General features: G+C 59.6%; 12 protein-coding genes across 12 annotated transcripts; 5 read left to right on the top strand and 7 right to left on the bottom strand.

Annotated features, from left to right (window-relative positions):
- Positions 1 to 14: 14 nt before the first annotated feature.
- Positions 15 to 1,459, top strand: MDM10 (Mitochondrial distribution and morphology protein 10; the record flags this gene model as incomplete). The annotated part of the gene is made up of 3 exons (XM_060267428.1): positions 15 to 774; positions 797 to 956; positions 979 to 1,459. 3 exons carry the CDS (start codon positions 15 to 17, stop codon positions 1,457 to 1,459), a joined length of 1,401 nt encoding a protein of 466 aa, XP_060123411.1.
- Positions 1,460 to 1,461: 2 nt separating this feature from the next.
- Positions 1,462 to 8,562, bottom strand: PRPF8 (Pre-mRNA-processing-splicing factor 8; the record flags this gene model as incomplete). Its single annotated transcript, XM_060267427.1, has 1 exon — positions 1,462 to 8,562. The coding sequence occupies one exon, from the start codon at positions 8,560 to 8,562 to the stop codon at positions 1,462 to 1,464; it is 7,101 nt and encodes a 2,366-aa protein (XP_060123410.1).
- Positions 8,563 to 8,919: 357 nt separating this feature from the next.
- On the bottom strand, positions 8,920 to 10,145 carry MJAP1_003498 (uncharacterized protein; the record flags this gene model as incomplete). Its single annotated transcript, XM_060267426.1, has 3 exons — positions 8,920 to 9,698; positions 9,721 to 9,867; positions 9,890 to 10,145. The coding sequence occupies 3 exons, from the start codon at positions 10,143 to 10,145 to the stop codon at positions 8,920 to 8,922; spliced, it is 1,182 nt and encodes a 393-aa protein (XP_060123409.1).
- A 101-nt stretch (positions 10,146 to 10,246) lies between these two features.
- ats1 (Acetyltransferase (GNAT)) lies at positions 10,247 to 10,863 on the bottom strand (the record flags this gene model as incomplete). Its single annotated transcript, XM_060267425.1, has 4 exons — positions 10,247 to 10,382; positions 10,405 to 10,676; positions 10,700 to 10,759; positions 10,801 to 10,863. 4 exons carry the CDS (start codon positions 10,861 to 10,863, stop codon positions 10,247 to 10,249), a joined length of 531 nt encoding a protein of 176 aa, XP_060123408.1.
- A 563-nt stretch (positions 10,864 to 11,426) lies between these two features.
- Positions 11,427 to 11,723, bottom strand: MJAP1_003496 (uncharacterized protein; the record flags this gene model as incomplete). Its single annotated transcript, XM_060267424.1, has 2 exons — positions 11,427 to 11,486; positions 11,523 to 11,723. 2 exons carry the CDS (start codon positions 11,721 to 11,723, stop codon positions 11,427 to 11,429), a joined length of 261 nt encoding a protein of 86 aa, XP_060123407.1.
- A 340-nt stretch (positions 11,724 to 12,063) lies between these two features.
- MJAP1_003495 (uncharacterized protein) lies at positions 12,064 to 13,185 on the top strand (the record flags this gene model as incomplete). Its single annotated transcript, XM_060267423.1, has 1 exon — positions 12,064 to 13,185. One exon carries the CDS (start codon positions 12,064 to 12,066, stop codon positions 13,183 to 13,185), a length of 1,122 nt encoding a protein of 373 aa, XP_060123406.1.
- Positions 13,186 to 13,267: 82 nt separating this feature from the next.
- Positions 13,268 to 13,923, bottom strand: MJAP1_003494 (uncharacterized protein; the record flags this gene model as incomplete). Its single annotated transcript, XM_060267422.1, has 3 exons — positions 13,268 to 13,373; positions 13,396 to 13,692; positions 13,715 to 13,923. 3 exons carry the CDS (start codon positions 13,921 to 13,923, stop codon positions 13,268 to 13,270), a joined length of 612 nt encoding a protein of 203 aa, XP_060123405.1.
- Positions 13,924 to 14,036: 113 nt separating this feature from the next.
- On the top strand, positions 14,037 to 16,110 carry MJAP1_003493 (uncharacterized protein; the record flags this gene model as incomplete). Its single annotated transcript, XM_060267421.1, has 4 exons — positions 14,037 to 14,445; positions 14,708 to 14,715; positions 14,827 to 15,150; positions 15,364 to 16,110. The coding sequence occupies 4 exons, from the start codon at positions 14,037 to 14,039 to the stop codon at positions 16,108 to 16,110; spliced, it is 1,488 nt and encodes a 495-aa protein (XP_060123404.1).
- A 704-nt stretch (positions 16,111 to 16,814) lies between these two features.
- MJAP1_003492 (uncharacterized protein) lies at positions 16,815 to 17,735 on the bottom strand (the record flags this gene model as incomplete). The annotated part of the gene is made up of 1 exon (XM_060267420.1): positions 16,815 to 17,735. One exon carries the CDS (start codon positions 17,733 to 17,735, stop codon positions 16,815 to 16,817), a length of 921 nt encoding a protein of 306 aa, XP_060123403.1.
- Positions 17,736 to 18,320: 585 nt separating this feature from the next.
- On the bottom strand, positions 18,321 to 19,157 carry MJAP1_003491 (uncharacterized protein; the record flags this gene model as incomplete). The annotated part of the gene is made up of 5 exons (XM_060267419.1): positions 18,321 to 18,382; positions 18,411 to 18,474; positions 18,500 to 18,560; positions 18,816 to 18,869; positions 18,892 to 19,157. The coding sequence occupies 5 exons, from the start codon at positions 19,155 to 19,157 to the stop codon at positions 18,321 to 18,323; spliced, it is 507 nt and encodes a 168-aa protein (XP_060123402.1).
- A 441-nt stretch (positions 19,158 to 19,598) lies between these two features.
- MJAP1_003490 (uncharacterized protein) lies at positions 19,599 to 22,206 on the top strand (the record flags this gene model as incomplete). The annotated part of the gene is made up of 2 exons (XM_060267418.1): positions 19,599 to 19,868; positions 19,900 to 22,206. The coding sequence occupies 2 exons, from the start codon at positions 19,599 to 19,601 to the stop codon at positions 22,204 to 22,206; spliced, it is 2,577 nt and encodes an 858-aa protein (XP_060123401.1).
- Positions 22,207 to 22,530: 324 nt separating this feature from the next.
- MJAP1_003489 (uncharacterized protein) lies at positions 22,531 to 24,822 on the top strand (the record flags this gene model as incomplete). The annotated part of the gene is made up of 1 exon (XM_060267417.1): positions 22,531 to 24,822. The coding sequence occupies one exon, from the start codon at positions 22,531 to 22,533 to the stop codon at positions 24,820 to 24,822; it is 2,292 nt and encodes a 763-aa protein (XP_060123400.1).
- Between the last annotated feature and the right edge of the window lie 3 nt (positions 24,823 to 24,825).

Raw genomic sequence — 24,825 nt, 5'->3', positions numbered from 1 at the left:
CCCTTTTCTCCACAATGTACGATGCAGCAACGGTGCTCCTGCGCGAGTACTACCGCGCAACGGGATGGAACGAGCAGCAGTCGTACACGCATCTGATGAGCGCCTGCTCGGGCCTCGTCGACTTTGCGATTCCGAATGGTGTGCTGCTCTCCTCGGCCGCGACCAAGACGCCGACGATGGTCTCCTCCGCACGGCTGCTGACCGTGCCGCTGAGCGGCGCCGTGGGCTACACGTACGTCGCGGCGCACATGCCGTTTGACACGGCGTGTGTCCAGCGCTCGGCGCGCCGCATGACGTACGGCGCGCAGTTTCTCACCCCGGATACCCCGTTTGCGTTTGACGGCGTGCCGCTCGCCGCACCGAGCAGGGACGCACGCGACATGCTCCTCTATGGCTGCTTCCACGTCCCGTCGACCTACGCAGAAGGCGTCGCGGCAATGCGCATCGCGCCGCACTGGCAGCTACTCGCGACCGCGCTCTCGCGCGCGCCGCGCTACCCGCTGCTGCCGCTCGCCAAGCGCCTCGGCCTCGTTGCGCCGGGGCCCGTGCCGGACACGACGCAGGACGAGGTCGGGCCGCCCGGCACCACCAATCTGCAGCTGGCTCTGCAGATGCAGACGGACAAGACCACGGCCGAGTATAGCTACTCGATCGACGACGCGCTGTGGGGCCTTCGCGTCTTGCGCACGCTCACGCCCCCCGCTTCCCTCGGCGACGGGACACTCAGCGCAGGCGCCGAGGCCTTTTTCAGCGCTGCGGAGAAGAGCGCAGGACGTACGTACTTTGGCTGATCCAGTTTCGCTCGGACTGCGGTACGCCCAGCGGCCGGTCTATGGCGCCGGCGGGCGTGTGCTGAGCTTCCCCGCGGTGTCGAGCGCGACGCTGAATCCCATGATGGGCCATGTGCGCTACGCGTACGCGGCGCAGGTCGACGAGGATCTCGCGCTGTGCGCCCGGTACGTCGCAAATCTTATTCAGCTACGATATGAACGTGTACTCCTACCTCTCGGACCTGACGCTCGGCGCAGAGTACTGCCTGCGCTCGGCGCCGGCCGAAGAGCGGCACGAGGCACAGGGCTCGCTGCGCGAGCGCTTCGGCGTGTGGGCCGCACCGCTCACCGATGCCGCGCTCTCTTTGCGGGAGAGCGTCGAGGCATGGAGCGAGGGCGAGCGCGCCAAGCCCGATGCGGCGCACGCAGCCGTCGCGACCGAGGCGCCAGACACACACGCGGTCGCGGCCGCAGAGCCTGCGGCGCTCCCGCTGGGCCCTCGGCAGCCCCCGCTGCAAGGCCTGTTCAAGCTCCGCATGAGCGCCTCGGGCCTGCTTGCGCTGCTCTGGGAGGGCCACTGGAACCACTGCCTGGTGAGCGTAGGCCTCCAGACGCAGCTGGCGCTGCGCCCCACGCTCGCCGCCACGTCGACGCTCGGTGCCGAGTTTGTATACGTAGACGAAAGCTAAGTCTATGCCAGCGCGTCTTGCCAGTCCGCGCCTTGGTCGTCCGGGAGTCCGCCCGCGAACGACAAAAAGTTTTGGGGCCGGTGGATCTCGTCCCAGAAGGCCGCCGGGGGCGCGAGCTGGACGTCGTACTTCATGTTTGGCGTCCACTGCGCCGAGAGCGACAGGCCATAGTTCCACGGCCCGTCGCTCGGAGCAAGCGTCGTGCCGAGGATGCGGTCGCTCAGCAGCAGCTGCACCTTTTCGACCATCGACGGGTTGAAGCCCGGCGCCTGGCCCGCGGCGTCGACGGCGCTCGCCTTGCGTCCCCACTCGAAGCCGGCGACGCTCAGCGTGCTGGCCGCGAGACTCACCGAGCCCGGCGTGAAGGAGCAGGTGACGCAGATGCTGTTTGCGCCCCACTCGGGGTGCGACGCCATGGTCTTGGCATGCGTCACGACGTCGCGCGGCGCGAGGTGCGGCAGCTCCTGCGCCTGCGTCTTGATCCAGCCGAGCGGCTCGAGGTCCTTGAGCATGTACTCGTGCGACGGCAGCTCGTTCGGCAGCTCGACGCCATTGTTGCTGCCGCGCTGCGGCACCCACACAATGAGCCTGATCTCTTTGACCGCGGGCACGTCCGGCGGCGAGATGCCGTACATGTAGCCGGCGACCTGAGTGCGCAGATCCGCATTGACGATAAACGTCTTGAGGATGTTCTTCGGCAGCACGTACGTGAGCGCGCCCACGTCCTCGCGCACGTCGTCGTTGGACACGTACAGGTGCTGGCAGCGCAGCGGCAGGTTCGTGGCGCTCAACGCACGCACGCGCCAGTCGCTCTTGGACGAGAACACCTGGTTCTCGTACTGCGTCGTGGTCACCGTCTGGATCTCGTCGCCGTGCACGTTGACGGTGCGCGTCTGCGTCGCCGTCACCTGCTGCTGCGCGTCGTTTTGCTCAATGTCGGCCATCTGCTGGCGCTGCGCCGAGGGCGAGGCGATCTCCATACCAAGGATGATGTCGCGGATTTCCGAGCTCGTCAGACTCGCGACTGCGACCTGGTTGCGCCGGCCGTAGTCCTGCAGGATCAGGTCGCGCAGCGCAATCTCCACCTTGATCCACTCGTCGTCGGTGAACGACGGCCAGATGTGGTGGGGCTGCGTGACGGTCTGCACGCTCGGGCGCAGAATCACCTTGGTCTTTTCGGGGTTCACATGCAGCGCACGCAGCAGAAGAATGCAGCGCGAGAAGGCGGTGTACGACGAGATGCTCTTGAGCCAGTCATCGTACAGAGAGTACAGCACCATCTGCGGCTGCGTCGCACGCAGGATCAGGTCGCCAAACTTTTCCAGCTTCATGCACGCCTGGAACGGCAGCTCGAGCTGCGAGCCCTTGATGACAATGTTGGGGAAGTCGAGCAGGTGCACCTCGAGGGGGTCGAGCATGCCTTTGCGCGTGACAATCACCTGCTTCGGCTGCTCCTCGACCGGGAGAGAGCGCACAAGCGCCGCCACCTCCTCGGCCGTCTTCCACTTGGCGAGCTGACCGAGACGCTTCTGGCCCGCCCACACCGACGTGTGGATGATCTTCAAAAAGAGCTGACCGGTGCGGGGGTTGAGGATAAAGATGGCGCCGTTGATCGGCTTCGTGACCAGGTTACCCTCAAAGGTGCGGTGGATCGTCACACGGTACACGTTCGTATCGTCGATCATCCAAATCACCTGGTTGCTAAAGAGCTCCGCATAGTTGCCCGAATTCAGGTACGGCTCCGTCGGCTCGGACGAGTACAGCTGGAGACTCTTGCGGATACGCTCGCGCAGCACGTACAGCGCAGGGTTCGCCTTCATGATCTTGGCCATCGCCTGCTGCAGGAGCGGCTTGGAGCCAGGGATGTACGAACCGTAGGCAGAGTGCATGCTGTACGCGAGATCGATACCGATCAGCACACCGCTCGGCGAGGGGTAGATCGACGTGTTGTCCGTCGTGTAGTCGAGGTACTTTGCACGGCAGTAGCGCTCAATGTCGTGCGAGTCAAAGTCACCCCAACGCAGCTGCACGTCGATCCACCACTTGTTGCCGCTCGAGCCATCCATCACGTCGCGCGAGTCGGTGAGCAGCGACGGAGAAGACAACGGCCATTTGTACGAGGCAAAGAGCACAATGTCCGCACACGACGCGTTCATACGGTACGACTTGCGGGGGTGGATCGTCTCCTTCTGCACGGTCTCAATCTGCAGCGCCTCGAGCTCCTGGTCAAAGACTTGACACAGGTCCATCACGACACTCTCGTGGATCTTTTGCCACAAGTGCGCACGGAAGAGCTGGATAAGCGAGATCTTGAGCGTGGGAATCTTGCCGTGCATAAAGATGCCGGTCAAATCGAGCTGGACCTGAAAACCGACATAGACATTCGCACGGTTGATCGTTGGGCTCCACCACAGCGTAAAGCGACGGTTGGGGATCTGCGAGAGACCAGAACGCTGCGCATTCGTCAGCTTCTTGTGCTTCATCGCATCCTCGAAACCGGACGCCTTCTCCCAGAACAGACCCTCCCAGGTCGGGAAGTTGCAGCCCTTGAAGAGCGTGTGCTCCAGGCAGCCCTCGACACCGCCGAGCGCCGCAATAATGTCCGTGCGGTACTGGTTCAGCTGCCAGAGCTTGCCGTCATGGCGCTGCGACGTCCACCAGAACGGATTGTACTTGAGCAGCTGGTACTGCTTGAACTCGCCACGCACACGCCACATCTTGTCGTACGACAGAATCGTGCGGTCCTTCTGGAAGAGGGTATTGATACGCGGAATGCCGCGGTCCCACGCATCCTCGAGGTCCTCGAGCGTCAGGCGCCGGTTCTGCGCACTCGCCTCGCGGCGCTTGTGCGCGTACTCCGACCAGACACGCGCCGAGTCCAAGAACTCCGACTCCCAGCTCTGGATGTACCGGTAGAGGTTAGGGATGAGCTGGTCCTCATCGTGGCTCATACCGCTGCGGAAGTGGGAAATGCCGGTCTCGGTCTGCTTCGACCAGCGCAGATCGCTCTGCGGAATGAGCACGTGGCCCATACTGAGCATGCCGAGACCACCGAGCTCCTTGGGTGAGTAGAAGACCACCGGCGGGAAACGCGAAGGCATCTTGGAGTTGAGACCGATCTTGACACGCGTCTGGATCTTGTTCTCGCTCTTTACAAGCAGGTCCAGCAGCTCGTTCGTGTGGATGACCGCCTCGCGGTAGTAGGTCATCAGGCCGATCAGCGTCGTGTTCCACTTGTTCACAATCTTGCTGAACGGCGCAGCACCCGCGGCCATCAGCACCTGGCGCACACGGTTGCTAAAGTTGGTGATGCCTTCATCCGACACGCGCAGGTAGGCCTGCGCGGTACGCTCGCCACTCGACGCCTGCACTAGCGACCAGACACCGTCGCGCTGCTCGCTCATGTCGTTCTGGCGGCACTTGGGCAGGATACGCACCTCGAAGCCCTGCATGGAGAAGAGCAGGTTCGGGTTGTCCTTGCTGAACACGCTCACAAATGTGTCGTCCCACTCGATCGTCGTCAGACTGCGCGGCAGGCTGTTCTTGACCGTCCAAAAGACGGCGCGGCCGAGGTTCACATCGTGCTTGTTCAGGCGCATGCGGCAGTCGCGGGGCCAGCACTTTTTGTTGTTGTACCCGATCAGATTCGAGTTGTTCGGATCAGGGTTCGCCGACAGGTAGCGCTGGATCAGGTCGCGGGCCTCGTCGGCGGTGAAGCGGTACAGGATGTGGATGCGGTCAATGTAACGCGTGTACATCCGGACTGGGTGCTTCACCTCGGTCGCCGTGTCCTGGAACTGCAGGAACCCGTTCGGCATCTTGGCGGGGCCGGCCATCTCGGCGGCACGCTTCAGACCAAGGATGAGCAGGTCGAGGATCAGGCCGTAGTACTGGAACACAAAGCTCGAGAATTGCAGACCACGGATGAGGCCGTAGGAGTTGACGTGCGCCATGTCCTTCCACACGATCGAGATGTTGTTCTTGGCAGTGATGTAGTCCGCCAAGTTGTGGTCCATGATGAGACGCAAGAGGCGGTTCAGCAGCGTAATGTCCACCTTTTCGTACACCTTGCTGAGCGACGTCTCCATCAGCACGTTGCACTGGCCGTCGGACGTGTCCCAAACGTCGTGCAGGTTGTTGATACCGTTGCACCACTTGTACACAAGCAGCGGCGGCGGCTCCTGATCGCTCGGCTTGATCCACGGCGGGAAGAGACCACGCTTGTCGGCCTCGTACGCAAGGTACTGGTCGAGGTAGGCGTCGGTGATCTTCTCCATCGGCTCGATATCGTACACGGGGATGAGCTTGGCAAAGGTATCAAAGAACTCCATACCCGCCTCCTTGAACGCACGCTGCGTGAGCATCAGGCGCTTGATACGCGCGAGCGTCTCGTGGGGGTTGTCAAAGGCCTGCTCGATCAGCGCCAGCTCTTCACGCTGCGTCTGGTTCAGGCGGCCTTGGACACTGTACGACTCCTTGAGCTTCTCCAGGGCAAGGACCAGCAGCTTGGTATCGTGCTTAAAGTTGAGCGAAGGGAACGGAATCGGCTGGAACTTGCGGCTCTCGAGCCAGTGCACGGTCGAGGTGTAGATTGCAACCGCCGCCTCGCTCGTGATGTACGGGCCGTCCTTCAGGTAGGAGTTCTGGCGCTCCTGCTCGGCCTTGAGGTAGAGACGCGTCAACCGACCGAGGTTCTTCTTGCTCACCGTCTTGTCGACCGTCGCGCCGCGGCGGATACGCTCACGGTTGTAGTGTGCGACCGAGGTCCACCAGTCTGCTTTGGACTTGACGTAGCGCAGAATGACGTTCTCGATGGCGGTCGGCATGCCTGGCACCTTCCACGGGACGTTGGCCTTCCAGCAACGCCACGCCTCGGTCAGGTGCTGCAGAATGGTCTTGCTCTTGTTCTGCTTGATGCCTTCGGGCATCATGTCGAGCAGGTCGTGCATGACCGCCGCACGCAGCTCCAGGTCAAAGTGCGACTCGACACGCTGCTTGGTCACCGACTTGCCGCCGGTGCGGCCGTTGCGGCCTTCAAACTGACGCGCAAGCAGGTTGCCGAGCCAGCGCTCGAGCAGCGGCGTGATACCGCGCATAAAGAAGATCCACACGCGCCACGAGGGGCCCCAGAAACCGACACCTGGGCCCTTGCCAACAGGCCCCGAGTTGAAGCGGTAGTAGATGACGTGCTTCAAGTCCTTGCAGGCACGGATCTGGTGCATGACCTTGTACTTATAACGGTAAATACCCGTAAGCTGGCCAATGTGGTTCAGCAGGTACTGCAGGCCGTCTGCCAGCTGGAACGCATCGCAATTGCCGAGGCGGAACTGGACGTGCGAGTCGACAATGAGCTTCGTCATGCGCGCCATCTCACGCACAAGGTGGAACGCGTTACCGAACCGCGACTTTTTGCGCTCCTTGGTGGTCAGCGTCTTGACCGGCTTCAAATTCATGTTGTAGTCCAGGTGCAGATAGGTCAGCGCCTTGCGGTGGATCAAGAGGTTGATCATGTTGAAGCTCTGGCGCACGACCTGCAGGCCCGCCTCGAGCCAGTCGAGGTGCGTCGTCTGGAAGAACTTGGTCGCCTTGAGCTGGCGGAACAAGTACTTCTTGGTCTGGGGCTTGTAGGGCTTTGTGTGCAGCGTGTTGTGCACAAACTTTTTGAGGAGCTTTTGGTAGGAGACACGCACCTTGACCGGCTGGTTCGGAGGGCAGTGCTCCAAGTACCACGCCTTGATCAACGGCACGTCGACCGCACGGCGCGTGTAGCCACTGCGGCGGTTGTACGGTGGTGCGGCCCACCACAGCGAGATTGCGTCGGCGGTCATGTCCGTTTCGAGCGGCGCATCGTCGAGGAAAGGCTCGATGCCATCGGGGAGCTGGAACGCGAGCTCATCCTCGAGCTCGTCGTCGCCCTGCACGCCCTCGCCAAACACCTCGTCCTCGTGCGAGAGGACGGGCTCGCCATCATCGTAGTATGTGCGGAAGTGCGCGCTGGCGAGCGAGCGGCTCGAGATCGGGTTCAGCGCAGGATCAAAGTAGAACGCCGGCAAGTCTGGGTCGTCCGTGCGGATGTACACATTCTTCGGCTCGTGGTACGTCCCGAGGTAGACCGAGCGGGGCCGGCTGTTGTACAGGTGCGGGAAAGCGACCTTGTACTCGGTCCGGATCGGCTGCCGAATAATGACCTTGCGGATATCGTTGAACTCGTTCCAGTCGTCGTCGTAGCCTTCGAGGTCCTTGTACAGCGGCTCGAACTTGGGACCACCGGGGATAGCGACGTTGAGCGACTTGGCCGTTGCAAACGACTTGACGTCGAACAGGTAAAAGTAGTTGCGGTCGCCGGTCGTAAAGTCGCTCTGCAACGTGCGGCCGAGGCGATGCAGCGCCGCCATCTTGGGCAGGTCGAGGTGCCAGAAACGGTACGACGGCCCGTTGACACTGCTGCGGTCGTTCACGAGCGGCTTCGAGTCGTAGAACCAGTCGATGATCGGCGCGTCTTCCTCCTCGTCGAGCTCGAGCTGGATCGGCTCGAGCGGCTCGACGTCCAGGATATTGTCGCCGTAGTCGATCGGCGGCTCTTCGTCGTCAAACGGCGGGAAGCGCATACGCTTAAAGTGACGACGATCCCGCTTTTCACGGCGCATCGCAAGCCACATGGTCGCCCACTGCGCATGGTACACGGGCTCAATCACACGGGGCGTCTCATTCACAAACGTAATGGCACCCGTGATATGGTACAGCACAGGCACTTCGCGCACCTGCTCCCACGGCATGGGAATATTCTCGAGCAGTTTGAGCATTGCATGCGGCACGTATTTCAGCGCACCGAGATGCACGCGCTTCTCTGCACGGAACTTGCGGTTGCTCATATCACCATGATCCTTGATAATCTTACGCACATGCTCCGGCGGAAGCTCCTGCTTGCCGGTATCGACAAAGGCCGTCTTGCCACGGCGGTCGCCGTACTTGCGGCTCTGGCTCTGGGTCCACTTGCGCGACTTGGACGCAAGCTGCTCCACAGAGAGCACACCCGGCTCACCGGGCAGGCCACCAAAGCCAGGCGGAGCGCCTCCATACCCAGGGGGCGGAGGTCCCACCATACTCTCTCTCACAACAGCCAACGCGGTGGGTGTGGCGATGGAGAAAATCGCGTGCCGCCCGCGTGCGACCCACGAGGCCGGACGAACATGCTGACTAAAACCACCATGGCCGACGACGAGACGTGGGGCATGGACGTGTCCGAGGGGTCGGACGGCTCGCCGGATGAGTACATGGAGGCTACCGTCTCGGACCTGCGCGCATCGGCGGTGCGTGAGCCGACCATGGTATGTTGCGTGGCTCACCCAGTTTCTAGACGAGGCCGTGCGCCAACGATACCTGACGGGTACGCACTTTCCCTGACGCAGAACTCGGCGACCTGTTCGTGCAACCAAGCCATACCCAGTAGTTCTACGGATCTAATCCATTTCATCGTCCATCAGCTGGTCGGCCTCGGACGCGGGCGGCGCGGCGGGTGCAGCATCGGACTCGTCGGCGTCGGCCGGCTTCGGCAGTTGCTTGATTGACACAGCGGGCTCAGCAGACTCGCCGGCAGCGGGCGCGCCGCCACCCATGATATTCGAGAACATGCTCGAGAGCATGTCCATATTGCGGCGTTGCGGCGCCATGCCAAAGTAGATCGACGAGATCTGCGAGAGGAACTCGTACAGGTACGCGTCCACGCCGCTCGTTCCGCTCTCTTGCATGTACTGGCGGATGAGGTGCTGCCATGCGGCCTTGATCTCGTCCGCAACGGGGCCCGAGCGGTGGTGGGCGTCGCACGCAAGCGCCACGATGTTCTGCACAAAGTTCAGCGTGGGGTTCGCCGTAGCGTAGATCTTGGTCGAGAACGAGGCGATGCCGTTGGCGGGCGACTGGTACTCCTTGGGGTTCGGCTTGACGGGCAGGAGCAGCGCATCGTTGTTCTCCGTCACTTGCTTGATATAGGTGCTGAGCAGCTCGTGCGCCGCATCCGGCGCCTTGGCAATCAGCAGGGGAATCGCACCGCGCAGTGCAAAGGTGCCGGCGAGCACGCGGGCAACCGAGTCCGCGGACGGCGCGTGGGGATCGCGCTTCGCCATCGTCGCAGAGTACACCTCGTTCCAGTGCTTCAGCATCGCGGCAAAGGCAGGCACGCCGGCCGTGTCCTGCGCGCACGCGGCAATAAAGTGCGTCTCGGCGGCAAAGTACTGCTTGTCTGGGTTAGGAGGAGAACGTACCCTTCACAAGGAGCTCGGCAATAAACAGGCGCAGCTTCGCATCACCCAGTGGGCGCGAAGAGGTCGTCGACCACTTGACAGCGGCCAGGATCACCTTCTTGCGCCAGAACTCTGCGGTGGTCTTGCCGAGGATGGTCGTGAGGCGGTCTGGGTCAGCAAAGGGACGTACCCCGGCTCGTGTCATCGACAGGGGTCTTTGCGAGACCGTACACCTCGAGCAGGTACACGGCAAGGTCACAGCCGCTGCCCTGCTCGTTCATGTCGAGCAGGCTGACACTCCCGTTGTACAGGATGTCGATTGCCTCGTTGTACTTCTCCTTCTTCAGCAGACGCACCGTCTTGGTGCGCAGCTTCTGGTGGATTTCATAGCCGCCACTTCCACCAGGAACGGTGGAGGGATCAATTGCGCCAACCGTCTGTGCCATTCTACAGTGGTGGAATACGAAGCCGAGGGTGTCTCGCTCGGCATCGCCTATGTTGCTGACTAAACATGATCCGTGCCCTGCTGCGCATTGGCTATGTCGGCTCAGATCGCGCCGTACTTCTTCTCGGCCTTGGAGAGCTGCTGCAGGCGGTCGATGCCGTCTCCTTCGAGACGCATACCGCGCCACTCTTCGAGCATCTCGGCACCGAGCGTCTCCTTGTAGAACGCGATCGAGGGTCTGGGTCAGCAGCGCGACGTACGCGTTCCAGGTCAGCACGTTCCACTCGACACGGGGACAGTCCTCCTTCTTGGCAACGTCGCCGAGATGCTTAAAGAGGCGCTTGCCGACACCAAGGTTGCGGTGCTCGGGCTGCACGAAGAGGTCCTCAAGGAAGAGCGTGCGGCGCGACGTCCACGTCGAGTACGCGTAGTAGTACAGGGCCATGCCGATCGGTTTCGGACCGACCGTGGCATCTTCCAGCTCGGCAATCAGCACATGGGCGTATTGACGGTTAAAGATCGTCTCCTCGAGCTGAGTCAGACGGAGATACGCACAGACTCCTCGGTCGCCTCGACCTGGTCCAGGGCCTTTTCGTAAATGGCAAGGTCCCTGATCTATGAGTGTGTTAGAATTGTTTCAGGGACAGATAACGTACAAAGCCAAGGATGGCAGGGATATCCTTCTTAGTGGCGGGCCGAACAGACGTAGAGTGACTCATCGTAGTGGAGGAACAACTAGCGGCACAAAGTTTAATTCCGGGAACCCCATGCGACTTTTCTGGAAAAGTAATGCTTACGTTATGCGGAGGTTAGGTGGTAGCGCTCGCGCGGCGCCAAGTGACCGAGCGCGCACTGGAAGGGTACAGGCACACTGCCATCATGGAGAAAAGAACGTAGTGGTGTAAATGGTGGGCTATAGAGCCGCGCATCGACTCGACGGTGCTTTTGCATCCCATGTTTGAGCAGAGCAAGCATGCAGTTCTTGTATAGCTTGCCATTGAGGCTGCACCACACAAAATCCGCGTGTCCCAATAGAATCCTGACATTCAACAACCAGATAACTGCTTTACGTTCATGCTCGTGTCCCGTACAAGCTCTTTGGACGCCCTCACTGTCATTCGCTAACAACGCACCCCCATTGTCTCCCCCCTTCCCGAGTTAGTAGCATTATACAGCACTTTTTCATGATCCACACAGCCTATAAAAAGCATTGCATAGTGTAGCCAGTACAAGAGCAAGACCGCATTCCAAGTTCCGCATTCCGTGTCTCGGTGCGTAGAGATTATCGCGAACCAATTGCTTCCAGGCCCTCCAAGCTCGTCACACTGTTGCCGCGCACCACCTGTACGTGTCAGACGTACTTCGCGTTAATACATACCACAGTGCCGCAGCGCGGGCCTTCTTCCCAGGCGTTTTGGTTGTTGTCGACGAGCACATGCTCCACCGCGTCGTCAATGACCAGGTTCAAAAAGAGATCGTATCCACGCAGTGTCCCTTGGATCTTGCGTCCACCTTGAATATTGACAGAGACACGGCGCTCGAGGAACCGCTTCAGCTCCGGCTGAGAAACCTTGGACATCGTGACGAACAGACACCTGCGTTTGCGATGAGACGCGTGGAAATAATAATGTATAGGAAATAAAGAAGCCACGCGGCGTGGCGCCGTGCGAGTCGATCGTTGTCTACGGCGCAGCATGGCCGACGCTGGAGCGGATGGCGCAAGTCGTCATAGTTTCCCGCCTACACGACCAGATGACTACGCAAACGGGAATGACGAGGAGAACCGTCGTGATGTCGTCTTTGACATGAGCGACGCATCGCTGCATGAGGACGACGTAAGCCCGAGTCAATACCGGGGTGTTGCCTCGGTGGTCGATCGATCGCGCCACGCGTTGGCGCGATTCGGGCGCTTGACAGGCATGCACCTGCCCGGTATATCATACACGTCTCTGCGTAACGAAGGCGAGGGCAGCACGTCGCGGCGCCCGATGGGTGGCGGCATCATCCAGGACGGTGTCTTTTCCAACATGAACGCAAAGCCGGAAGGCCGCCGGACGCGGCGCACCGACGATCCGAACGATCGCGGTGATGACGACGACCTGGCCGATGATACCCTGCCTCCGACGTACGAAGCCGCTGCGGCAGATATCGCACCTACCTACTGGGAAAGTACTGTGTTTGGCGGGAATGCGCTTGCCGAATCGGAGGGCGGATGGACTCCGGACGGGGCCAACATCGGCGAGGTTTCCGACATGATTGTGGACGGGATGCTGCTCGGCACGCTCTTTGGCTTTTTCTGGAACTTTTTCATCAGTGCATCGTTCCAGTTTGTGGGCTTTGTGATCACCTTCCTTTTACACTCGACCAACGCGGCCAAGTATGGCGGCCGCGCGGGTTTGGGCGTGACCTTACTCCAGTTTGCTGCATCGCTCCTGTGGCGCATTGCAGACGCAGAAAAGGAGCTGGCGCACGACACACCCGACGCACAAAAAGACGAGCACAAAGGCCGCAAGCACCTGCCGACGCACGAAGAGATTGAGCACTCGCGCTTCACCTGCCGCCTATTGCTCATTTTCGGCATTATTTTGACCGTGTTTAGTGTGGGGCGCTTCATCCAGCTCTACCGCAGGTCGAGCAAGATTGTTGCCGAGGCACGTCGCAGCAACCCAACTCGTGCTGCAGTGGCGGAGAACGCGGAGGCGGACGTGGCTCAGGAACAGCCGGTTGGCTTTTTCCATGCGTTTGCAGGGCCGGACCCTGTCACTTCGATGAACCAGGCGTTTGGACGCTGGCGCGACTCGTTCCTGGTCGACATTGGCCTTATGCATCCCGTCGGCATGCACAGTGCCGAAGACTACATTATCCGCCCCGGTCGCGGCGTTGAGCCCGAGGTACTCTTTGCTGCCGATGCAAGCATGACAAGCCATGCAGCGCGCTTCGCTCCGGCTGCGCTGCCCCGCACGAGCAATGCGCTCGACCCCTTCTCGGCCTACATGTTCCCTACGGCTGTGGATGACCTCGAGTCTGGGCGCAGACCGTAACCGCACATACCCATGTACATACCGTGTACGTACCATCTTAGATGGACTGTTTTACTAGTATACACCTACTGGACTCGGCGCGTCACCGCTTCGCGCAAAGCCACTTGATCGTAATACCAATGTTGGTTTGGTTGAATGTGCTGATGCTGTAGCAGTAAACTTCACGGTCCTTGAGCGACGCCAGGTCCCTGCGTTAGTAGCGCGACGTACATCACCGAGATCACTTCCTGCACACTAGCGGGATTCGGGAGATCATTTTTGGTTGCCAACACGAGCAGAGGTAGTCCGGCGAGCGCTGGCCGCTGGATGAGCGAATGCAGCTCTTCCGCCGCAATATTCCAAGCCTCGCTCTCGCGATTGCGCGCCGTCTTTTCTTCCTCAGAGTACTCGCCCTGGTCTTTGGTCGAGTAGCCGGGCGGCAGCGGGATGCTCGAGTCGACCGCAAAAACCACCGCCGATACACCGGAGCAGTACCGCTCCCACATTGACCGGAAACGCGGCTGGCCACTGTGTAAGCACAACAACATACCCAATATCCCATAGTCGCATGCGCACGTTGCCTACGCGCAACTGTCGCAGGTTGTAGCCGACCGTCGGCGCGACGTGCTCGGGCACGCGGCCCGTGACCAGCACATTTGTGAGCGTCGTCTTGCCCGCACCAGGCAGGCCTACAATACACACGTCAAGATAACGCGTAAAGAGGAGGGAACGGAGCCACTCGATCAGAAACCCGAGCATTGCTCGTCCGCGAAGGGCCTGGCGTGTTTGTCGAAAAAATGCGGGGTGATTGCTTCCACTTACTCATCGGCCGAACCATCAGGTTGTGGTCGGCGGTGCTGGATCGAGGCGCCATGTCGACCGCGAATGTCGAACAGAGCGCCATGGAACTGCGCCTGCCGGACCTGCCGCCCAAGCCAGAGCCCCCGGCGCTAGATGCAACGCTGCTGTCGCGCGACCAGGTGCAAGAAATCATCGACGCGTACGAGCGGCGCGAGCAAGCACTCGAGATGCACATCGCCGCGCTCTCGTTCGAGCCGCATCGCTGCCTTGCACTTGCCGATGCTGCAGCTAGTGGCGGACCAGAGAATGGGGATGCGCCACACGCGAGCCAGGAACCACGCGACCCAGTGCTGGGGGTACGTCTCTTGCAGCGGATGGACGTGCTCCAGAAAGAGAACGATGACCTGACTGCACGCATGCAAGAGCTCATTCAGTCGACTTCTTTTGTGCAACTACAGAAGCAAGAGGAAGAGATCTATGGTACGTCGCCCACCTCACCCAGACTCGCACCGCCTAATTGATGCACTGGACGCCGCCCTGACCAAGGCGGAGGCGGAAAACACGCCGAGCGCTCGTTAAATACACGCACTCCTTTCCTTATGATGTGAATAGACTTTCCTCACCCCGTACATGAGCCCCAGTGGCGCCGTGCGAAACTCTCCGAATCACTCCACTTGTCCCTGTGAAGCACCGTGCACGCTAGAGCGACGCGGCAGCCGATTGCCTATGTGTGCTTGCCGAGCCTATTCCGTACTTAAGAGGCCAATTGTGCCTCGTACGCAACGTGTGCGTATTGCACTTGTGCCATCCAGAGCGCTGTGGCAAACAAATCTACGACCCTCGTCGAAGCTAAAAACGGAGGGGGACGACGACCCGGAGCCGGGCGTGGCAGAGCAGGAAGCACAAGATCCGCCCATCTACTACCCTGACTTTAGCGCATACTTGTATGCTGGTGATGGCTGTGTCCCTGAGCCGTCGGTATCCGAAGATGTTGAGGGAGCGGACGAAGCGTCGGACGTGTGGCACCTGTCGTCGGTGATGGGCGATCCCGTGGCTGTGGATGCTGCGCGGCTGCCCAAGAACGATGCATTGCTTGACACGCTTGCGCAAAGTGTGCACCTCTTGAACGGCGATACGGAGGAGGCCGTCTACAGAGCCAGCGGGGGCTATGAGCAGGATGCATCGGTCAGTTCCGAGGACCGTGAATCCCCAGAGACTTCCACCATGTCCAAGCCCTTGCGTCCCGCGCACCCTTTTGGAACACTGCGGTACTATTCCCAGTGGGCGCGCCAGCGACCTTTGGTGTATGCCCATGCCGGCTTCTCGATGAGGTCCACAAACAGGCGGACATTTTCGACGACGGCCCGGGCGGCCGCCTCGCCCTACGACTTGCTGCAGGTGTCCAAGTCTGCGTCTGCATCCGACATCAAGTCACAGTACTATGATCTCGTCAAGACATTGCACCCCGACCGTGCAGCGTCCAAGCCACTCGACAAAAAAGAATATGAGCGGCGTCTGGAAAAGTTTCGATCGGTGGTCAAAGCGTACGACTTGCTCAAAGATCCAAAGAAGCGGGCTATGTATGACAAGTTCGGCATGGGATGGGAATTTGATGTATCCAGTGTCATGGCGCAGGCTGAGCGTCAGCGCTATACATGGGCAGCCCGCGGTCAGTTCCGACCTCGTACGCAGGCCGAGTGGGACCACTGGCACATGTGGTCCGAGGTCCTGCGTCGCACGCATACGCGTGGGCATGGGCATGCGTGGCAAAAGGCAGCGCAAGGCCGCTACTCTGCCGATGGCTTCTACGGTTTTCCGGAAATGTCCAGAGAAGAGGCCGAGCGTCGTGCGAAAGAGGCGATGCCGTTGAACCAACGCGTCTACATGGCGGTCTTTGTCGTCGCATGGATCCTGGCCATTTTCCAGATCCAACGTGTGAATTATATCGGCATGCAAGAAGTCGAGGCCTCCGCACGACGGTCCCAGGAGGTGGCCAAGAACCTCGAAATGGCACGCGAAAATGCACGGAGCACCGAGGGCCAGGTCCGACAGCGCGCTTTGATGGAGCGCGTGCGGCAACAAAAGATGGCGCGCGAGCCGAGCACTGTGCTGGCACTCCCTCCTATTGATACCCAAAAGGCATGATTGTTCTACAACGAAAGTGACGAATGCAATGCATTCAATCCTTGCCAACGATGGCAGGGAAGTGGCCAAGGCCGGCGCCAATTTATGTATGGAAATAGATGCCCCGATGGTCGTTTTGTCGATCCAGTCGGCAAATATAGGGCTACTAGCGTGAGCAAGGCCAAATAGATAGATGCCGTGGACACCAGTGCGAACAGCCGGCTGGGAGACCCTTGGAGTAGCACTAGTCTGGCGAAACGCCATCGATTTAAACGTTATGGATGGCGGAAAAGGGTGTGCTAAAATTGGTGCCTTAATATGCCACCGTAATACTGAGCCTGTCGGAATGGTAAATCAGGGCACGCTGGATAAAGGAGCCACAAAGCTCCAGGTTTGTCCAATGATCGCCAATCCAAAATCACTAATATGTGTACCTACGCCAAGTCCGTCTCGAAAAAAACTACGACACGCAGTGTTCAAAGCTACGCGTTGCCATCCCGAACAGTAGAATCCTCACGTACTTCAATTTAACGCACATCAAGCAAATTTTGTCATGACCGCATTTATTTTGACAAATATGAAATGCACATACTCCGCCATCACAGAATATTCGGTAGCAGCCATCCGCCCATCAGCGTCTCAAGCGGGTTTGGGACAGCCCTAACAACTATTCATAGCAAGAAAACTCTGTAGTTCTACAACATAAATTAACAAATGCAATGCAATTAGTCCTTGCCGAAGGTAGCAGGGCAGTGACCCTCCTTCATAGCACCAATCTGCGTGTGGAAGTAGACACCCTGGTGATCATCAAAGCTCAGCCACTCCGGGTTAATCGAGTTGAAGCCGTGAACGTTCTCCTGGCCGGGGTAACGCTTCCAGTTGGTCGAGTTCGCCGGGTTGATCCAGATGTAGTTCGACGGGTGCTGGTAGCCGAACTCACGCGGGGGAACATGAGGCACCCAGTCCTTGCCCGACACAGCCCAGTGAAGCTTCTTGCCGAAGGTCTTGTCGACCCAGTCCGCAAAAATGGGGTTACCAACGCGGGGAAGGCCGTAGAGGTAAATGTCGTGGACACCGGTACCAATGCGGTAGTTGAAGTCGGCAGCAGAAACAAGGGCCATGGCAGCGCCAAGCGAGTGGCCAATCACAGTTACACGAGACTCATTGTACTGGTGCATGTACTTCTGGACGGCAGGGTAAACCTTGTCAACGATCTGAAGGTAGGCATCCTGGAAACCGTAGAAGAGCTTGGTGCCAGCCGGGAGACCCTTGGCGTAGCGCCAGTCCGGCGGCACACCGACGAACTCCACGTTGTGGATAGAGGAGAAGAGCGAATCAAGGTTGGTGCCCTGGTAAGCCACTGCGATACCAAGCTTGTCAGAGTGGTAAATGAGAGCGCGCTGGATGAAGTAGCCATCACCAGTAGACCACAGGAGCTTGGCATCACCAATCTTCAGACCCGGCTTGATCTGCGAGCCGGGGCAGTAGGTCTCCTGGGTGAGACCAGCGGCGAAGGACATGAGAGGCATGCTGCTCTCCACCTTCACAGGCTCAGCGTGCGAGCTCTTCGGCTGGCTGCCGGCGAGCACGCCCGCAATAGCTGTCAGGGAAACAAGGGCGAGGGTGAGGAAACGCGAGGTGAACATGGGGAGATGAGGGAAAGAGTACGGGCGAGCCCCTGTCTAAATGGGCTTTGCGCCGTCAACCCTTGGATTGACAAACGGACACTATCCCTGAGTAGAATCACGACCTGCATGTACACCGCGCCGGGGATTAACGCGATGCGCATATAAACGCCGGATGCGTCCAATGAACATCTATATTTCAAAATAATTCCGCGTGAGCACCACCCGCGATCTGGGCAGCAAGCGAGGAATACGCCACGCGGGCCAATGTAGAATACATGTAGGCAAGGAGCAGGGTCAAGGGGATAAGGAGGAAGTAGGCCAGCTCCTGCCGCAGAGAAGGGGGCACGAGAGGAAATTGGACAAATACATCTTGGCACCCAGGTGCCGCAGGAACTGCTCGTAGTGCAGCGCGACCTTGGACAAAGTCGCCCTCATGGTAGAAACGCTCCATAAGTGCATCTTTTTTCTCCCAGCGATCCATTAACCACTTATCAAACGCGGCCTTTTCGGTCGCGTCGAACGCGGGGGCCGTGTTGGAAGACACACGTGGTTCCAAGTGGGGGCAAGTCGATAAGGGGCTGGTCAGTGCGGGACTTGTTGCGTCTAGCGGCACAAAGTCACAATGGACATGAATGCGAGGGGGGGAGACACCACCGAAAAGCTGGCTGGCTGCGTGTTAACATAACAACATACCGATGGTAAAGAACTCGGGCGCGTACGTGCCAGATTGCACACCTTCATAGGCAATGGTGAAATCCTGCGATAAGCAAGGTAAGACGTACCAAGAGGTATACGTGATCAAGTTTCGACCGTAGCGACTTGATACAAAAGTACAGGCCCGTGCTATGCGGCAACAGGACATTTTTTAAACCGCAGCGGCCAATTTTTTCGGCAAACTTGAGGCTCTTTGGGTGCTGGTTCCTGCTCATATTGGTCCCCTCTGGGTATAGTAACAGAGCAAGTTTCCTAGGCCCTGTCTCGAGAATAGAGTCTAGTGTAGCACGCATTGTGCGCTGATCTTGTTCCCAGTTCCGCGAGAGGAAGAGGAATTGGAAGACTTCCATAAAATAACCCAGCAGTGGGATATTGCGGAGCGACTCTTTCAGCACAATATAGTAATTTCCTGCGAGGCCCGCAAAGAGAGAGAGAGACCTGAGTTAGGAAAAGAACATACCACATGTACACCCAGTCTGTATAGATCTGATGGTTTCCAACCCAGATACCCGTCGAGGGCAGATCCAGGCCGACAACGCGGCCGAGAGCGTCGCGCTGCACAAACTGCTCCGCGTCGACGCATTGCCCATCCATACCACCAAACGAGATGACTATCTCCGAAAGGGCAAAGACGGAAAACATGTGCGTAAGCAACATGACAAAGAGTGTCTTGCACGCGCGGATCACGGTCTGGAACGCGGTGGGCCAGACGTACCACAACGGCATGCAGAGAATAACCAGAAGCATTTCACATAGCATTGTGGGGCACATGAAAAATGCTATTGACACCACTTTGACCACCGTAAGGAGCGCATTAGGTTTCGCACGGTCCGCGATTGGTACAGCATAAGGCGGCCGTGCCATATTCGTAGGTGGAGGAATAGGCCAAGCCGTGGCGCTTACGTTATACGCGCATGCGTGGGGAGGGCGATGTTCACTCGCTTGCCCGTGCTGACTAAGGCCTGCATGCGGCTCAATACTCAGTGTGAGAGCGCGGGGAACTTGGGTTGCTACCTACGCCGGATCACGGTTTGTGACCACAATGTCGGAAGCTCTACCGGTGAAGCCGATTACGCCTGCCACAGGTCATTATGGTATGCACAGCTTAGGATTACAGGCTAACTAATAGGAAATTTGACCTCGGAGCAGAAAGCGAAGCTGGCCCAGATGTGGGGCCTCTTTTTCAACGTTATTGACAATCCGGAGCAGGCCAAGAATGGCAAGATTGCCGATGCTGCTGGTAGCGGCGAAGAGCAGGTTCAGGGACTATCCAAGGAGGACAAGGCGAAGGCTGCCAAGTCGCACCAGGAGGAGCAGGAGGCTCTGCAGTCGCTGTTCAAGACACACGGTGTGCAAGAATTCTACGACCAGTTCTGGTACCTGTGTGGCCCCGATGTGCCGGATATGATCATGCTCAAGTTTTTGCGTGCGCGCAAGGTACGTTGAATTTTAGGTCTGCTGACCTCAGTGGAACGTGCACCGCGCCTTTGCGATGCTTGCCAAGTGCATCAAATGGCGAATCGAGTCCAAGGTAATTGACCTGGTCGAGAAGGGTGACCTCGGTCTTTCGAAGATCGACGACAAGTACCTAGAGCAGGGAAAGGCCAACAAGACCTTTGCTGCTGGTATGACGGACAACCTCATTCCCATTGTGTACATCCACGTGAACCGTCACTTGGCCAAGGCGCAGGGTCCCGAGACGATGACGCGTTTCGTCATTGCGACCGCCGAGTCATTCCGCTGCCTCATGTCGTACCCTAACGACAAGATTGTCATTGTCTTTGACCTGGCCGGCTTCGGCATGAAGAACATGGACTGGCACTCGCTGACGACCATCTTGCAGATTCTCGAGGCCTACTACCCCGAGACACTCAGCAAGCTCTACATCCACAACGCCCCTTGGATCTTCCAGGGCATCTGGAAGGCGATTTCGCCTATGCTTGACCCTGCGGTCCGTGCCAAGATCAACTTTACCAGCAAGCCAGGCGACCTCGATTTGATCCCTTCCAACCGTCTCGAGAAACAGCTGGGTGGTGAGCTCGCGGAGGAGGTCACTTTCGTTCCTCCGAAGCCGAATGAGAACAAGACGCGCCCGCCGGGCGATCCCGAGCGCCAGCGTCTGTGGGACGCCTACATGGCGCAGGCCCAGGTATACGAGGACCTCACAAAGAAGTGGGACAAGTCCCACGGCTCCGACAAGAAGCTCGAGGACGAACGTGACTTCCAGGCCCTGAAGCTCCGCCTTGCATGGATGGACCTCGACCCGGTCGTTCGCGCCAAGACGACGTACCACCGCTCCGGCATCATCACCCCCGACTTCACCTTCCACTGGACCTACAAGCAGACCAGCGGCAAGACGATCACGCACGATGTCGGCAAGGACCGCGGCCGCTCGGCCATCCAGAAGCGCATTTCGGAACGCGAAGGTACCAGCAACGGCTCTGCTCAGCAGAACCAGCAGAACCAGCAGGGACAGGAGCAGAGTGCGCCTGCCCGTGAGCAGTCCGATGATGCTGCTACTGGTGCTGCTGCTGGCACCGCTGCGGGTGTTGCTGGTCTCGGCGCAGGTGCGGCCGGCTACGCGGCCATCTCTGGCAAGAACAAGGGTGTGGATGACACGCCCGCGCAGAACTACGAGTCTGTGCAGCCCACCTATGCCCAGAACTATGCTCAGCAGGACTCGGGTGCCTACGCACAGCAAGATGCTTCTGCCTACGCGCAGCAGGATGCTTCTGCCTACGCGCAGCAGGACCCGAACGCCTATGCGCATGGTGCGTCGCAGTACGGCCAGCCCGAGCAAGCCGCGTACGGTGCCCCGGCCCAAGACTACAGCCAGAGCGCGTACTACACACAGGGCTACCCCGCTGAGGCCTACAACACCGGCTACGACCAGTCGGCCGCCTACCAGACCGGTACGCAAACTGAACCGTCGTACTACTCGAACTACGCCACCGATGCCGCGGTCGGTGCTGGTGCTGGTGCTGCTGGTGGTGTTGGTGCTGCCGTGCTTGCCAACAACGTCCCCATTAACGAGGAGCAGGTGCCGCCGACCAACAGCCTCGCCTACCTGCAGACCTACGTCGCGTCCAGCGACTTGGACACGAACAATGTGGCTCCCGCCTCCGTCCCCGCCTCTGTCCCCGCCTCCGTCCCCAGCATGACGCGTTCCGAGACGGCCGTGTCGGGTCCTACGCAGTCGTTGTACACCAACTCGTCGACGCCGAACCAGAGCTCTGAAGACCTGTTTTATGATGCAAACGGTCCTTCGATGGATGGCAACGCGCAGTCGGCTGCGTACTACAACCAGCAGCAGGAAGATGCGACCCGTGGCGCTGATGCCTACGGCGCCGAGCAGGAGGAGACCGACCCATACGGCGCGGACGCCTACCACTCGGGTGACTACGCTGAGCAGCTGCCCCAAGAGCATGCGCACGATGGCTCTGCGGCCGAGGGCTACGACCTGACGCACGGTGCTAATGTACAGCTTGAGGATGGTGTGCCTGCTGGTGATGACAATGAGAAGGCTGCCGCGCAGGGTGCCCAGAAGGACTTTGACGAGCAGATCGCCGAGGGCGGCATGACCGAGGCTGGCAGCAAAATCGGCAAGGAGAAGTCGCCGCTCGCTGGTTTCCCGTACCTTGCCAATGGTTCGGGCCCCGAGGCCATTGCCGAGGCCAACCTGCGCGCGCGCAAGGAAGCCGAGCAGGTCGCCCAGAAGGGCAAGGGCGGCTTCCTCTCGAAGCTCAACTGCTGCTCGGCAAAGAACATCGACTAAGTGAAGCTAATGGGACTCTAATCATGTTCAGACACGCTTCACCATAGCAGGTAGTGTGTTCTGGCAACACCAGGCGTTTCTCCTGTCTGTAAATTCCAGTACTCTGTAGTCTCGCATCCGTTCGAATCCGCATCGCGCCGGAAGTCCGTTATATGCATGCTGACATAAGTTGATTGCAATGCGATGCATCGGTCGGTGGGGAAGCCCTTGGCACGCTTGGTCCGTGGCCGAACGAACTGACGCCGTCTGCTCAAATCAGAGCCTCACTCGTTGTATTTCATGTGCAATTGATTGAGTGAGCCATTAGGAAGAACGTGATTGCGAATGGTTGAAAAAAATGGGCCGGCCAAGGCGGCTGGAGAGAACCCTGCGTCAGACTCGAGCTTTGTCGACGTGTCACTCGACAAGGAGAGCACACCACCTCGCAACGCATCGACAGCCGATCTCGGATCCTTGCATGCAAGCTACAAGCGAGGCGCGCGCTGGTTCCGCTCTCAAGTCGCGCTCAGCGAGCAAGCCGACCAGCCGGACACCGACTTTCACTATGGCATGGAAAGCGAGCCGCGGCGCCGGCGGCATAGCGTGCCAGACTCGCACAATACCTCGGATGGAGACGACTCACAGTCTGATGTGTCACCCGCTGTATCGTTTGATCACGGTCGCGCAACGCCGGATCCAGAGGGGCCCGCTGCGCATCGGCACCATGGTGTCTTGGAGCCTGGACTGTCTTCCACACCGGTAGGGCGCAAGGCAAAGGGGCGCTACCGGAGCCGCATGGAGCAGCCGGGGCGGCCGAGTCTCTTGCGCTTGGCACAGGTCGAGCCCCAGCTGCCCGAGCAAAAGGGCGTGCGGTTCGATCACACGATGGAGCCTGGCGTATCGATGACTGTGGAAGACGACAACGGCGAGCTGTATATCGTGCGGTCACCGAAGCCCGGTCTGTCGCCCTTAGTCGGCACAGGCGGCTCGCAGCGCTCGATGCGCGACGTGCAGCTGGACCATGCGCTCAACCGACTGAAGCAGCGCCCCAACTACGCCCAAAGCGACACTGCGCTGGCGCGCGCCGCGCACGGGCTCATGATTAATACGGATGCTGCGCGCAATCGCTCGTCGGAGAATACTACGTCGATGGACACGTCGTCGGACTCATTCGGCGCGGCATCCTCGCCAGGCGCCAAGCGTCCGGCCCGTATTGAGCAGGCGCAGCTGCCGGTCGACTCGATTCCGAGCCCCACCGAGCAGTTGACGCCGGTGGCGACCTCGCCGGATACCAACTTTGACACGCCAAAAGCAAGCGACAAGGCGCCGCCTCCCCCGCCCAAAGACGCGTCACCCCCGTCCTCTGACGAGCCGAGGCGCTCGATGAGCGGCACGCATACCAACCTCACGCGCATGCCGCACCTGCCGCCCAAGTCGCGCAAGGAAGAGGCACGTCACCTTGCTGCCTTTACCGCGATGATGAAAGAGTCGAAGCTCACCGAGCGCAAGCGGCAGGAAGAGCGTGCTGCCAATGAGCACAAGTCTCGCGAGGAAGAGGCGAGTACGCGACGTATTTGGAACGAGGAGATCCTGCCGTGCTGGACGCGTGCCCGGCAGGAACAGCGCTACCGGGACATTTGGTGGCAAGGCGTGCCCCAGCCGCTCCGTGCCCCGCTGTGGGCACGCGCGTGCGGCAACAACCTCATGCTACCTCACGACCTCTTTGAACGTGCATCGAAAGCGGCGCAGCGCGCACTCGATGATGGCATGGTGCCCGATCAGCTGCGCGATGCGGTCGACGCCGATATGCGGCAGACGCTACCGAGCCTGCGCCTCTTTGACCACCCCAACGCGCCCATGTGGCAGGACCTGCATGATGTCCTCTACGCGCATGTCTATGTACGTGCGGATGAAGCGTGCCAACGCACACATGCAGAGGCAATGGACATGTCGATGCTGCACCCAAACTTTGCTCTCTACGTCCCTGGCACGGCGAGCCTCGCGGCGATGCTGCTCATTAATATGCCCGCGCCTCGCGCTTTCCTCGCGATGATGAACATTATCGCATCGAAAAGCTGGCTGCACACCCTATACCAACTCGAGCGAGGCCCGGGTGAGAACCATAACGTGTCGCAATGCAACCAGCCCGCGTCCGTCGAGCTACAAGGCTACGAGCGCGTGTTTAATACGCTCATGGCCGAGCAGCTCCCGAGCGTGTATGCCAACCTGCACAAGTCGGGTGTGCGGACAAGCGACTACTTGCGTGCGTGGATCCGCACACTATTCGTGCCGTGGCTCGACGTCGACACGGTCGCGCGGCTCTGGGACATTATCCTTCTGGACGAGACGGGTGCGGTGATTTTCCGCATCGCCCTCGCGCTCATCCAGCTGCTCGAGCCGCGCCTGTACGAGCACGACCGCGGCGCTTTGCTGAGCATCCTCCACGGCACAAACGCGGGCGCGCTGCACGTCTGGCGCAGAGACACGCCGATGGAAGGCGACACATCGCCGCCAAAAGACCGCATCTACGCGCAGTACTGTATCGGGGAGTCCGCCCTCTTTCGCGTACTCGAGGAGCAGAACGAATGGTGGAGGGACTCGACGCTCCGGCGCCTGCTGGATCGCGAGCTAAGCTAGAAT

Source organism: Malassezia japonica, chromosome 6, assembly GCF_029542785.1.
Source record: "Malassezia japonica chromosome 6, complete sequence".
NCBI lineage: Eukaryota > Fungi > Basidiomycota > Malasseziomycetes > Malasseziales > Malasseziaceae > Malassezia > Malassezia japonica.
The sequence above is the reverse complement of the archived record's forward strand: the minus strand, read 5'-3'. Positions and strand labels throughout refer to the sequence as shown.